The sequence below is a fragment of the Acomys russatus genome, chromosome 32, assembly GCF_903995435.1.
Source record: "Acomys russatus chromosome 32, mAcoRus1.1, whole genome shotgun sequence".
NCBI lineage: Eukaryota > Metazoa > Chordata > Mammalia > Rodentia > Muridae > Acomys > Acomys russatus.
In genome coordinates, this window is record NC_067168.1 from 24,194,597 (window position 1) to 24,208,508 (window position 13,912).

Below are 13,912 nucleotides of genomic sequence, written 5' to 3' on the forward strand. Positions count from 1 at the left end.
CTTCTGAGAGGTTGCGTAGCGTCCAGGTCACCTGGGAGTTTTGGTCTCAAAATACCATCCTATGGGGGCTGGCTATGGGGGCTGGAGAACACCAATGAGATTAGTATCTTGCACTCCGTTGGGAATATCTGCTGGGAGGCATACGTCATCACCTACCACTCACTCGGATACCCACTGAGACTCATTGTTATAACCCCCTTCCCCTGTCATTTTACCCAAGGTAACCAAGTGAGTGCTGGGAATAGGTTAGAAACCTATTGTCCCAGTAGCACATTTAGATGCCTCAGCTTCAGAGCTGGCATACAGAGTGACCTTGTGCCGTGAAAGAAGAAGGAAAGGCTTTGTTTGGTTCATTGTCACCATTATTTCCCTACAAAAATGGCTCTGGTCACCAAATGTCTCTTGAAATGACACATCTTGGCTGCTTTACCTAAATGCCTCTCAACTTCCATCTGCTTCCTCTCTCACCCCACCACCACAAAACATGAAGGTCTACTAATACTCCAAACAGCTCACCCAGCCATGCATGAGTAATGCAGCCACAAGAGTTAGCCCTGAGGACCCGAGAACAGCCTGCCACCCAATTGGAACCGAAAAGCCAGAGCAGAGGGAAGTGCTCTCATAAACCCTAGACTTAAATATTTGCAATCAAAATCTCATTCAAAAAGGATTGGCTTTAAACATACAAAGTGTTCCCTTTACTGCCATAATTTTGGGAGAATTCAGAAGCTCCTAAATGGCTGACTGAAGAATGTCTTTTTATTTAAATAATAGGATTGGGAAGCCTAACCTGTCCCATTGATTCCACCCCCGCCCCCATTAATGTGCAGAAATAGCCTGACAGAAAAGGGGAACTTGATTGGAGTAATTCATGGGAGATGTGACTGTTTCCTTTCAATGAATATAAAATCTTGAACTTTTTCCAAGAGGGAAAAATTAGGGCGCTGGTTGAGCTGGTAAGTGTGTTCCTGTTCTTGCACTGGTTTCTGCCACCTCCTCCTCCTTTCTCCTGTGTAACTTTCATGCCTGTTTATGTCCCTTCTATAACTCTTAAGTCCTCTGTGGGGGAAGGTCTGTCTTATTCAATTTCCGCTGCTGCTGGTAGACTGCTTAGCACATAGTAGGTGCTTAGAAAACACACGTTAATAGGAACATAAAAGTAGAACCATGGACTAAGAGCAGAGGGTAGTCGATACCTCGGAATGACTCTGAGCAGACACTGAGTCTGAGCCTCAGTTTGCTCATCAAAGGAATGTCCCTGCTACCTGTTTCTCAACTATTTCACAGGGTTATTTGGAGGCTCAAGACAGGAAGGTATACACAAAATGCTCCAAAAGATGGGAAAACTGCGTAAAGCAGATCTCCCCAGCCAGAAGGTTGCAAAGAGCTGGCATGCATCCTCGCTGTTGGAGGGCTCAGTAGAGGACATCAGTTGTAATCATGCCCTGAATGCTCTGTTTGGATGACATGGGGAGTTTTCAACACTCAGCTGAACCAGAACGTTATGTGATGAGAGACCAGCTGTGGGCCTGGGTCAAGCCAGTTCAGGATGGGCTTGGGGCAGAGTGGGATGACGAGGATGACCTATACCGACTGAGAACAAAGAGGAGCTCAAGGTGTTTGAAACAAACACATCCTCAAAGCCTCGTGGAGTTCTTATAATGGCCTTAATTCTTGCCTGCTATTCTCTGGGCCACAAAAGATTGCCCACCAGTTACTATAGCAACAATTCTCACAGAGTGCCCATGTTGGGATGGAGATGGAAAAGTCCTCCTTATTAAAATAAGAAGAAAGAACAAGAAATTAGGGTTTTGATATATTTGCCCTCTATTCAAAGCATCCTTCCTTTTATGAGAAGAAAGAAGCAGCTGCTATTATTGCAAATATGCTTTGAATTCCTAGCCGTTGCGTTTCCCAACCCTCATCTCAGACTGCTAGAGCCCATATTTGTTCTACTACATCTGAAAATGATGTTATTTCCTTAAGAGAAAACAGTAAGATAGGAGATAAGGGACCACAGGCTAGGTCGTGACAGCCTTGTCAACCTTCAGGCTGTCTTTATCTGGGGGAGTCCAGCCATATTAAACCCATGTCAAAGCAGGTTTCTATCGACCATGAAGCCTTTCTAGGTCACCCCATCAGTCCTTTCTTTGGCTCCTGGTGACAGCCATGCCCAAGCTGTCACTTGAGCAGTTGCTTGTGTGAAGTGCTTCCTTGGCCCTGTGGTTCTGCATGCTTGTAGCCCTGGATTGGCCAGCCCTTGGGTTGAGGCATTCCCTAGGCAGGTTGGAAGGCTGGCCAGAAAGCCCTATGATGAGGACACAGTCTACTTATGGTCAAAGGCCAACTAATTCTTGGTTTTGAACTTATTACATAGCTATATAGTCTCAGAAAGAAGTAAAAAAGAAAGGCTCTCCAAGCTAGTGTGTGTGTGTGTGTGTGTGTGTGTGTGTGTGCGTGCATGTGTGTGTCTCTGTGTGTGTGCATATACATGTACACTATGAGCCTTCCCCTGGAAATTCAATTCTGCCTCAACAAAGGCTTTCTTTTCAATTCTTATGCCCTAAGATCTTAGGTGTATGAGATTCTACCGCCTTCCCTGTAATAAAGTAACCTGGAGACCCAGCAAGGGGACAACCTGCTGGTGTAGGTGGAGAAAGGCTATTTAGTCAAGTACATACACAGTGAGTTATAACCCAAGGAGTTTGAAAACACTGAGCCTAGGGGTAGTAAGCCACATAAAGTCAGAGCTTCTCCCCTGCAGAAAAGAGCAAGGTGTTCAGAACTCGGCAGATTGGGTGACAGGATGTTGGGTGAGCCCAGGGAAGAAGACGTGAGGGCTACAGGACAATAGAACCACCCTGCAGTCCTCACTAAGGGTGACACAAGGCTCTTGGAACTCCCCCATAAGTTGGGACATAGGCAGTGCCCGAAGCATAGAGGGCAGATTCCAGGAAGCTGATGGCCTTCCCAGACCTGTCATAGAAATTAGAGGTGAGTGTGACAGGCTTGGGCCTACAGTGGGTTGGGCTTTACAGAAGGGGCACACAGGCTGGTCAGCAGACCTATGGGCACTAGTAGGGAAGCGTGGAATCATCCCACTCCAGCTGGGCTTGCCTGGTGCCACTCTGCCCATGTCTGACTCTGCCCATCCCTTCTTCCTCCTCCTCTTCACTGTCATCAGAGCCACTGCTGCTGGAGCTCAGGCCTTCCTCTGCTTCTTCTTCTTCCTCCTCTCCTTCTGTCTCATCTTCCCCATGCCCTGGTCCTTCATGTTTCTGGATGTCAAGGAGAGAAATGAAATATGCATCAAGGACTCAGTGGGGGCTACTTGGGAGGTAAAGGGGCAGCAAACGCTTAAGACTCTTGAAATTCATTTCACTTAAAGCTAAACCCCTTCCCCTACTGAGAGATGGGATCTCTGAAAAAGAGACCCGGTAAGAGGAAAGTCAGAAAGTCAGACAAGGGTCTAAACTAGCAGCAAACCCCAGGACACACAGTCAAGGTAACATATTAGTGCCAATGATGGATGAGCATTTAAACCCGCAGCATCACTTTACCGAATCTTTCAGACCCTTTAAATGGACATTTAAGGTTCATAACTATTTGCTTCCCAGGGTCAGAATCATTCTTGATCTTGGGCACCTTTCCATGTGGGAACATTGTGCTCCTGGGAATTGAAGATCTTCTAAGATGAGATGCAAGCATGCAAGTGTACTGTCATTCTAAATGGTAACTTTGCAAAGGCGAAAGTTTATGCCCTCAGTTTCCCTGCCTGGCTCCTTATGCCATGATTTGTGAATTAAAACCCCATCCCACCCATTCCTGTTCCACTTTCTCTTCTTCCATCATTTTAGTGACTCCAGCAACACCCCCTTTTATTTTCTGGATTTATGCTTTGAGTTGGCCAATCAGGTGATGAGTGATATACTGCCTGCGTGGCTACTTGCCTCTTTAGACTGCCTTCTATCCATTTTTCTTGCCTCCAAACCATACCCTTTCTACAAGGCCTTCCTTACCCTAACCTGTCACAATGATTGTTATTTCCTCAAATGGCCAGCCCCAAAACTCTACCCACTGGAGACTCAGCAAGAGCAAGTATTATTAGGTTAGCCTTTTTGAAGCTCACTACTGTTTGCTCCTCAGATCACTCTTGCTTCTCACTTAAAGCTCAGCTCTCTGATCATGGAAACACTGGGAGTCCAACACCAGCACGCTTAAAGAAATCAAGCCATGCTGGTATGCTGGCTGTGAGACGGGAGCAGAGGATGAGCTGCTGTTAAACCTACAACCAGGCAGCAACGGTCATCTCTGTTATTTCCCTATGACTTTTCCTGATCTTTCTCTGGGCCTGTGTCTTCCAGACTAAGCGCCTTTGGGCAAAAGGAGTGATGGTCAGATACATAGATCAGGGCCCCTGCATGGTCATAGATGGCTTCTGGAGGCCACTGGCCAACTGAAATCAAGTGAACTTCGGAATTGTACTGCCTTGAGTTTGAATGCCAGTTGCATGAATTTGAACATGCTACAACCATTCTCCCACTTTCTACCTTGGTAAATAGAGGGTGATGCTTCCCATTTTACAGGGTGCTGATGTGTACAGAACATCTGGTACAGGGTCTGGCTTTCAGAGGGCTTATTATATGGCTTTTGTTGTTGTTGTTGTCTTTTTGTTTTAACTTATTCTGAGCCTCTCCCTGAGCTCTGTAGGCCACCTAATTTGCACTGTTAGCTAATCAAGAACTCAATATTGAATTCCTGCATGTTAGTCAGCTCTGAACTACAGTGGGGGTGAGGCATAGATACTGCATGACTGCCTACTTTAAGAAAAACCTAGTTAAGTTTTGTGGGGTAAGAGTATTTCACACATTTTAAATTAGAGAACACAGTTCATAGAGAAATATGATGTGTTCATGTCAAGAGGACTAAAGAAGCACAGAGATGGGAGAACCACTGGATCCTGGAGGAATCTGGATCCAGGAGCTGGGCAGAGGAAGAACCCAGTTGATTAGCACGAGAGGGACCCCACTCAGAGCTCCCATCCCAGAGAGGATCACCTCCATAGGGTTGACTGTGATCGTCAGTGCGGAGTCATCCCAATCCATCTCAGCCTCTCTGGTGGCCTCATTCTCTTGGATAAAATGCTGGTGGGCAATTCGGACTCGGTACACACCCATGGCCACAACAAACACTAACATGCACACAGAGATAATGATGACCACTGTGGCGATGCTCGGGACCACTGAAACAAGAAAGGAATCCAAACAGCACGGTAGTTAAAGATGCATCTCATTCTTCTGAAGGGCAAAACATCCACATTCACAATAATATCCTCCCTCCCATCTCACAGCAGTAGGGTTCTGGGTCCTTACCTCGCTTTGTCTGGGATATAGTTTTTATCAAGTATGTATCAGGTGTTATATTCAGTCTGCTATGGTAATTGTGAAAAGTAAGGGAAAAAATGATCTCTGCGAGTGTCTACATAGGTGCAGATTAGGCATTTAATAAATATAGATTCCTTTTTACCCATGGCTTTCCTTCTCAAATTCAGTGGAAGTTTCCACTGAAAGTCAGACACTACAAAGTCTAATAGGGACACAAGTGCTACCAGATGGTGACACAATATGGCAAATGTTCAGACAAAAGCATGGGCAGAGGTCTTTGAATATGCTAATATGTGAGCGCTCATGGACAGCTTCTGAGTTGGGATGAAAATGACTAGGATGATTTTGTCCCAGCCCCTTGTACCAATCTCTGTCATTATTGGTTGTGTGAGAAAGGGCCTGTAGCTTCTCCATGGCAGGATTCCCTTCCCCTGAGTACCTTTGGGTACTACAATATAACTGTTTAGTGGCTACTATTGAGTCCGAGTGTCTGAGTTGCCATTGAGATAGCCTACCTGAACTGCGCTGGATACTACTCCTGGACTCAGGGTGATGGACAGACTGGAGGAAGGGTGGCTGCACAATAAGGTGGTTGACATGTTCCTTGTTGGAGACTCTGACTTCATGGAGGACACTGACCTGGGAAGAGCAAGGGAGGTGTAAGTAGGTGGCTGTGGTAGTTCTCTGAGGGAATGGGCAGGCATGGCAGGCCTTCCTTAACAGTGGCAGATACACTCACCTCCAAGTTGAACTCATTGCTAGTGTAACGCCCGTTGAGTTCTGAGCACTTGATCCGGAACTTCCGAGTCTCAAAGGAAGTGGGGTGCCAGTTGCGGTAACGGAGGTGGTGTAGCACTTGCTCGTAGCGGCTCATTGACCCCACACCTGCACCAAGAAACCACACCCACTGTCAGGCGGCAAAAAAGGAGGCGGAACTGAGGACACAAAGGACAGACTGGTACTGTTGGTGTTCTGAATCCAAGGGTAAAAGTCAGAATACTTGTGCGTATAGAAGAGCCAAAGTAGAAGTTCCAAAGATTAAATCAATCCACAGAATTTCCATGTAGACTAGTCTATGACTGGAACATTCGGCCGCGGTCTGCCAAGTATGTCTAAAGCATTTTCTGGGATCAAAAAGTGTATCACTCTCTTAATTTCTACAGATTCCCCAGGAGCAAGGATATGGGACAATTTCCCCAGAGGCTGGAGGCACTCTAGAACGTAAAGTCTAGACACATAAGAACGACCCCTAGGACTGTGCGATACCCTGCATCCCCAGCTGCTCCCATACATCGCAGTCTCTGAACAAGGCTGTTCTGAGAGAAGACCACTGAGCAGAGGGCATGGTGGGGTCTTACCATAGATGGAGTAGCCAGCAGTGGAGTTGGTGGCATCCAGGTGTCGTTGGTGGAGTTCACTGTGGTTGAGCTCCAGACACTCTTGTCTTGGATCCAAGTCCCCTCCAAGCACCAAAATGTCGCAGAAATCCAAGTTGTGTAGCATTTCTTCCAAGACTGCTGATTTGGGGGCTGTAGAAAGGAACGCGCATGAGAAACACCAGCGTGAAAAGCTCTTGTTCACCATGGTACCTCCTTTGCTACTGCTTGCAAACCCAAGTAGGTCAGGAGAAGAGGGTGTGTGACCCATCAGCCATGCCCGCTGCTCAGACATCAGACCACCTTCAAGAAGGTGGCATGAGACAGTGAGGAGAAATGTGCAGATCAAACCCACTCTGCCACAGAGAAGCCACCACATATTACTCACTTTTCTTGTCTGCAGGGACATTATAAGCCACAGCCATAACTTGCATTTAGGGAGCCCTTCATTTTTATAGCTTTTTTCCCAAGGGGATAGTGTGTGTGTGTGTGTGTGTGTGTGTGTGTCCATCAGGCTCTGAGGAGCTCATGGGAAGAACTTTCTTTAGAATCTGGCACAGGAAGTGCCACGGAACAGTTATCACTACACTTTGCTCAAACAGAGATGGATTGTTTATTAATTGTCAATGGAGTCATTGAGGTATAAGCAAAAGTTAATTAATAACTGGTACATTCGAGTAAATTAATTAGTTCACATGCTCCCATAGGAGCACACTAGCAAAGTGGTTAGTCTAGTGGTCTTTGCCTGATTTTATGACTCCAAATTTCTCAAGGAAATATCTGTGTATTTGGAATGTTAGATCATTTGGCAGTACTAAATGAAAACCCCACTTAAAGACAAGGGTGATTGCTGCTTATGGAATATGTGTTAGGTGCCAGCACAGTGCAGACACAATACACACTTGTGTAATCCACACCCCATTACTGGGGAAATAGTTGATCAAAGAAGTGGGCAGAATTGTTCTGACTCTATAATTTAGAAACTTGTAATCTGTAAGGCCATGCTTTCAGATATTATTGGTATTAATACAAATGAAAATATTTAAAAAGATATTCAAAGGATAAGATGATTATTCAAATTAAAAAAATTTCAGTGGTACATAAAAGTTTTGTTTTCACTAACTATATATTATTAGAGTTTCTGTGTGCCTCATTTTTCACTGTTAACCAACCACATGGTTCCATGTGTCATTAATGATGTATAAAAGCACAATAATCTACATTAACACTGAGGCCAACCATTAACGGTAGTGAAAGTGTCATTTCAAATCTCTTCCTGGTGTTTCCTAGCTTCCTGTGAGGCGAAGTTAGGTCACCTTCCTCCTGACATGGCTGGCAGAGTCACACTAGGCAGGGGTGTGTCCTGGGTGCCATCACATAGCAGGGGTGTGTCCTGGGTGCCATCACAGAGCAGAGATGTGTCCTGGGCGCCATCATATCGCTCTTTCCATATGGCATTCTATTCCATCCCTACTTTCCTGCATCCACTGTGTTGAAGAGACTGCTGGATTAGGAGTTCGGAGAGAAATCACCCATGGCTGAGCCCTCCAGGATTTCCTGCTCTGGTTTACCAGACAGTCAACCACAACTAAGAGCTAAAAACAGCTGTGAGCTGGAGGGAAGCACCAACAGCTGGCAGGCTATAGACTGGGAGATGAGCTCAGCCTAGGGGTTAGGGCGGTCATGGGCAGAACTTCTCCAAGTAATGTTGAAAGAAGAGACATTTGCAAACCATCAGTAACAGGGCGCAGAATGGAGATGGATACAAAAGAGTTAAATAGCCCGGAAGCATGAAAACATGTATATGTGGGGGTGTTACGAGTGTGTACGTGTGCACGTGCCCGCATAAATATGGATAGGTGTGAGTATGTGTGTATATGTGTCAGTGGGGAGCAGAAGATGACCCTATGAGCCTGTGGCTTGAGAGCAAACACAGTTAGCCCACTCATTTAAGACTCTCGTAAAAACGACTATTTCAACTGGAAGTGTAGAAATTTAGAAGTACTAATAATAGCTCTCGGGCACTGGGCTGTGTGCTTTGCACGCACCGCTCATAAATAGAAGGTGAAATGTGGACCCGGTTAACTGGTTTCTCTCACATTTGCCTGTGTGCAGTGTCAGCTGCAGTACAGCTCCTCAGTCCTGGGCTGCAGCCACCGGAGTCAGCAGGACTTCCTTTCTCAGTTTGATCTTAGCCACAAATGAGGGTTGCCGAAGAGCAAAGGTCACATGACTTAATGCACCTTGGCATCTAACTCAGAAACCACCCTGACTGGCCAGGTGTGAAATACCAACTTATTTTTTAGGCACTCAGGAGGCCCTGCCCTTTGAGAACGGAATCACCGGGAACTAGTGTGGATTAAGGAGGTAGATAATTGGGACTATTATAGAAGTGGATCTTCAGGGACTCAGGCCTACTGGTACCAGCACCTCATTAGCAGTGGCTTTTGAGCGGGGAGGAGGGCTGAAATTGTGCTTTTTGGAAGAGGCTTCGAAGGGCGGCTGCTCACAAGCAAGCATTGTCCTGTAGTGCTGAGTCCCTCTGAGTTGCAAGAGGAAGGCTTTCCCCCATCCCTCTAGGCACACTTCCCTCTCTGATGGCTCCTCTGCTTTGGTCTACCCCCCAGCATACGCTCTGGCTTTCTGTGTGACCACATGTTTCTTTCCCTGCAGAGAACGGAAACCAAGCCTTCCCTTAGCAAGGGTCCTAATAGTGACACTGGTGGGAACAATGACCTGGAAGTTCCCCCAGAGCTTGGCCATATTGCCGAGGGAGATGCAGCCTTCTGCTGTGTGTGTGGTAGTGTGAAGCCGGAGTCTCTCATTTGCACACCTTTAGCTTTTCTCCTGATGCTCGGAATAATACATGCCCACTGCAGGACATTTTTGTAGTCCCGGAAAAGAGAAGGCAGGCAGAAACAAATCATCTCTCTCTGTGCTTCTCAGAGGATGCTGCTGTTAGCACCAAGTCCCTGTTCTTCATCAGAGGGTTATCTCTTCCTTACATGGCCATGATTGTGCTACCTGAGTACTGCTAAGTCTGCATGGCACTTCTTTTCACTTACTTGATAGCACACATGTCCTCCTTCCTGCTTCCAGTCACTAACATGGGTGTGTTTTACGTTGTTAAGCCACCTGCCCCTCTTGTGTTGATCATCTGAGTGTTTCTAGCTTTGTTTGTTTTTCCTATTATATACCACCCTGCCATGGGAGAAGAGTATGGCTGTCCTGAGGTATCATTTTACTCAGATGTGAGGAGTTAAGGTTCACCCTCCCGGTGGCCCCATATGCACCTGAGCCTGTGGTTCTCGTGTCCCCAGAGGCCTCCATCTTAGCAAAGGTGCTCACGATCTTGATGTCAGGGAACAGAGTGACCCCTCTGGCACTTTCGAACTGGGCAGCAGGTCTCCAGAAGCGCTCTGTCCCCTGGAGGGTGATCTGGGGTTCGCTGGCCTGCAGCACCATGACGTAGGCATCCACATCTGGGATGCTGATACACACATCTTCTCCAAAGCACCTGGGAAGACATCTGTAGTCATGGCCCTGATCCTATGATGATTTAAACCATCCGTCCCAGAGCCATGGGCAACAGACCACCACCTCCAGTCCTTGTCAGGAGTCTCTGAGGATGTCAGGGGACCTTCAGATTTAAAGCCACATTACTAGCCTTACCACTAATGCAGGGACTTAAAAGATTGACTCCTGGGAGGGATGGGACTTTTCCATACTAGCAACAAGTAACCCTTAAAGCTTTCATTATCTTTTAGCAAGGTAATCAATGGCAGCATTAACTAGGAAGCAATTGCTTGCTTTTTGTGCGTTCGTATTTGGTAAGGGAATTGTTGTCTGCTTGGCTGTAGCCTTCTTACAAAATGAGACCCCAGGGCTAAATGCCCTTGCTGTGGTATATGCATTCTGTCTCTGTGGGGATAGCACAGGGGTGCACCTCTTCGACGGGTGAGAGTGGAAGGCTGCTGTGGCTCCATTATTTTACCCTAGTGCACCTGCCACAGGGGTGTCTGGGAGACAGGAATGATTCTACCAGAACCAAGGCTGGGAAGTGAGAAAGGTGAGGATCCAGCCCTGCTAGGCCACTCCTGGCTGGGTACTCTGTTGCTTTGTACTTTAACTTCTTACCTATACAATAGGGAGAGCAATACTGACCCTATACAAGTGAGGTTTAGTTATAAAGATCCCCAAAAGAGCTACTGCCTGAAGCCTGCATCAGAGTTTGAGCCCAGTAAAGTTCATGCTTTCTTATTAGACTCACTGATGCTGACATGCCACCGATACTCTCCATTATCACTGAATCCAAAGCCTTGGGCAAAAAGAGTGAGCATTGCCTGGACCAATTGTGTGCTAGGGATTGAAACTAGATCCCCACAGAGGCAGCTATCATCTTACATGCTGTGGGAAGGTCCCCAATGGAAGAAGGAAGGGTAGTTTGTGTGAGTCCCCTGTGGAGATGGATTTTTTTCTTCTCTTCCAGGCTCTAGGTGAGATGCTGATCTTTGGCTGCTATTGCAGGTTCCCAGCCCAGCTTCCTGTCGCCTTTGCCAGGCCTACCCAGTGGGTTCCCCTCTCCTTGCAGTTCACTGATGGAAAGTCTCAGACATGGATGGACTCTGGGCAGTCTCTGCCCTCTCCTTTGCTCCAATTTGGAGCTGACTCAGAGGTGCCTACATCTAACCTTAGGCATCTGGGGGTGGGAACACCTTTGTCATCACTTTTTTGAGTGTTGTTTCCCACCATGGGCGTCTCTTCAAGGCCCAGAAATGCAGCAGTCAGCAGACCCATCCTTCCCATCCTTGTTCCTTTCTTCTACGTTCTTCTATCCCAGATGTCTGGTGCATCCAACTCTCACCTCCTGGAGATCTCTCTGGGGTCCCCTGCCTAGCACTCATCTCAAGTAGCTGACAAGTCTGGGAAGCGATTTGTTAAGGCTGTAAGTGAGCTGTCTAAAAGCTTCAGTAATCTCATCTCACTAATTGAACTCTGCTCCCTGGGGACAAGATCCATGATGCCTTCTCTCCCTCCGGCTTGACAGCAGTATTTGAGAACTATATAAAGCAATGTTGGTTAATTTAATTGACTTTAATAAATATTTTTCAAGTATCAGGTACTATGCCTTAAAGTCAGACCATTTTTCATCTAGCTATTGGAGATTTTGCAGAAAACAGGGCTTTCTAGGCATCAGCTTAGACATGGAATAAAACGAAGTGTGGGTTTGAACAGGTGACACAACATAACAATTCCCTTAAGAAAACGAAAGGAGAGCACAGGTCCCCGAAGCACCCTCCTGCGGATGGCAAAGTTGAGGAATGCTGAATAAGAGAGGCCCTACTTGCAAAGGAGCATTTTTGAGGGACCACTGTTGCCTCCTCAGCTGGGCCTAGGCTGATTGGCTTTCACTCACTGGACTTTGGAAGAGAGTCTGAGGCGCCGGACACCTGCTGTTGGGAACTGCCTGGAGTTGATGTATGAGACCTTCTGGAGGGCTTGGTTGATGTTCCCAATCTCATCCCCTTCCATCACGAGGACGGATTGTGAAGGGTTGAAGTGATACTGGAAAAAAGAATTGGGTATCATAAGAAAGATGGTCAATGGTAGGCATGGCCCTCTGAAAACCACACAGAGGCCACTAAGGCCACCAAAGTCATCCCTAGAACTTCAGAGAATGATGAGCCAGCTGTAGTCTCCTCTTCTCCAGGAAGTTGTCCCACTTTTTTCCCTGAACTTCAAGACCTTCATTGGGAGTTCTACCAAATGATTAGACGGTCCTGGTGATATCAGCCTTACTCACATGATAGAGTTCTGAAAACCCAGTGACACTGTTCCTACTAAGAGGTATTTTTGCTTTGTTTTGCAGACAGGGTCCTACTATGTATCCATGACTGGTATGGAATTCATTTATATAGACCAGGCTAGCCTCAACTTCATAGATTATTAGCCTACCTGTGCCTCCTGAGTTTTGGAATGAAAGATATGAACCATTGTTCCCTGTGATAGTAAAGGTTTTTGGTTATTTTCAATTTTACTGTTATCGCAATCGATAATCTCATACATATAAACACATGGATGCATTTAAAAGACAAATCCTGGCAAGGAAAATTTCTAGGTCAAAGAGTAATACATGTTCTTTGTCTATGCTGGCAAATTTCTGGTTGCTGCAATTGTCAAAACACACACACACACACACACACACACACACACACACACATGCACACACACACATGCACACACACACACACACACACACACACACACCTTCCAGAAGAATGCAAGTGCTCTTTCTCTAACCTCAGCAATCTCTTTGCTATGCTATTAGTCTTTGGGAACAAGGCCAGATAGACTGAGAGGTAACCAAGGCCAACTTACTCTAGTTTTAATTCATATTTCTCTTACCACATAGGGAATTGAATATATGTTTTAATGGGTTTAAGGAAAACTACTCATTTACTTTTCCATGACCTGACTCAGTTGTCTTCACAGTCATACTCTTGTTCTGTGTTTGGAGATGGATTGTAATTGTTGGCGACATTGAACCACTTGAGTCACTTGCATGGTGATCCTAGTTTACTGATGAGTTTTCTCTTATCCTTTAGCTACCATGTAAGTATTTTATTGCTGTCTATTCCACAAAGCTCCTAGCTTTCCTCCTTTGGTCCCACTGGGATGTGTGCTTTTTTTTTTTTTCTGGTGGCACTTGCAAAATAGTAGCATGATTACTCAGCACACAGATAAAGGCTTTTTTTTTTTTCTGAACATAGGGACCCTGACTGACTCCTTGATCCAAGAAACTAGCTCCAGTGGTTGAGAACCCCATTTAGTAAGTGGTCTCCCAAGCCTCCATCTTACTCAGTACCATCTCCTGTCAGCCCCCATGGGACCTCCCTCTGGTCACTCGCTTTTCAGCAGAGCTTATCATCATAGCACCAAACCATGCTTTAATCCCCTTCCTGGCCACTGTAGAAGTGACACTTCCTACCTCCCTAGTGCCATGTCTTCCAAGGCCATGTGACTATCCTGACCAATGGGGCATGAAGAGAAGAGGAGATATGATGCCCCAGGGTCAAGGCAGAGAGATGCCCTATGGTGTTCTCTAGTCTTTTCCCTTCACGTCAGTGGCCTTCAGCTTCTACAGAGGAACCC

At 46.3% G+C, this 13,912-nt stretch overlaps 1 protein-coding gene across 1 annotated transcript in view; it reads right to left on the reverse strand.

Annotated features, from left to right (window-relative positions):
- Positions 1-816: 816 nt before the first annotated feature.
- Clstn2 (calsyntenin 2) overlaps positions 817-13,912 on the reverse strand; it is a 623,041-nt gene continuing 609,945 nt past the window's right edge. Inside the window, exons 11-17 of the mRNA XM_051140799.1 lie at positions 12,177-12,325; positions 10,054-10,277; positions 6,743-6,913; positions 6,124-6,269; positions 5,900-6,023; positions 5,058-5,242; positions 817-3,278 (exon numbers count right to left, since the gene is read on the reverse strand). Of these exons, the coding sequence (XP_050996756.1) occupies positions 3,075-3,278; positions 5,058-5,242; positions 5,900-6,023; positions 6,124-6,269; positions 6,743-6,913; positions 10,054-10,277; positions 12,177-12,325 (1,203 nt within the window). The 3' untranslated portion in view covers positions 817-3,074. The remainder of the gene's footprint in view (positions 3,279-5,057; positions 5,243-5,899; positions 6,024-6,123; positions 6,270-6,742; positions 6,914-10,053; positions 10,278-12,176; positions 12,326-13,912) is intronic.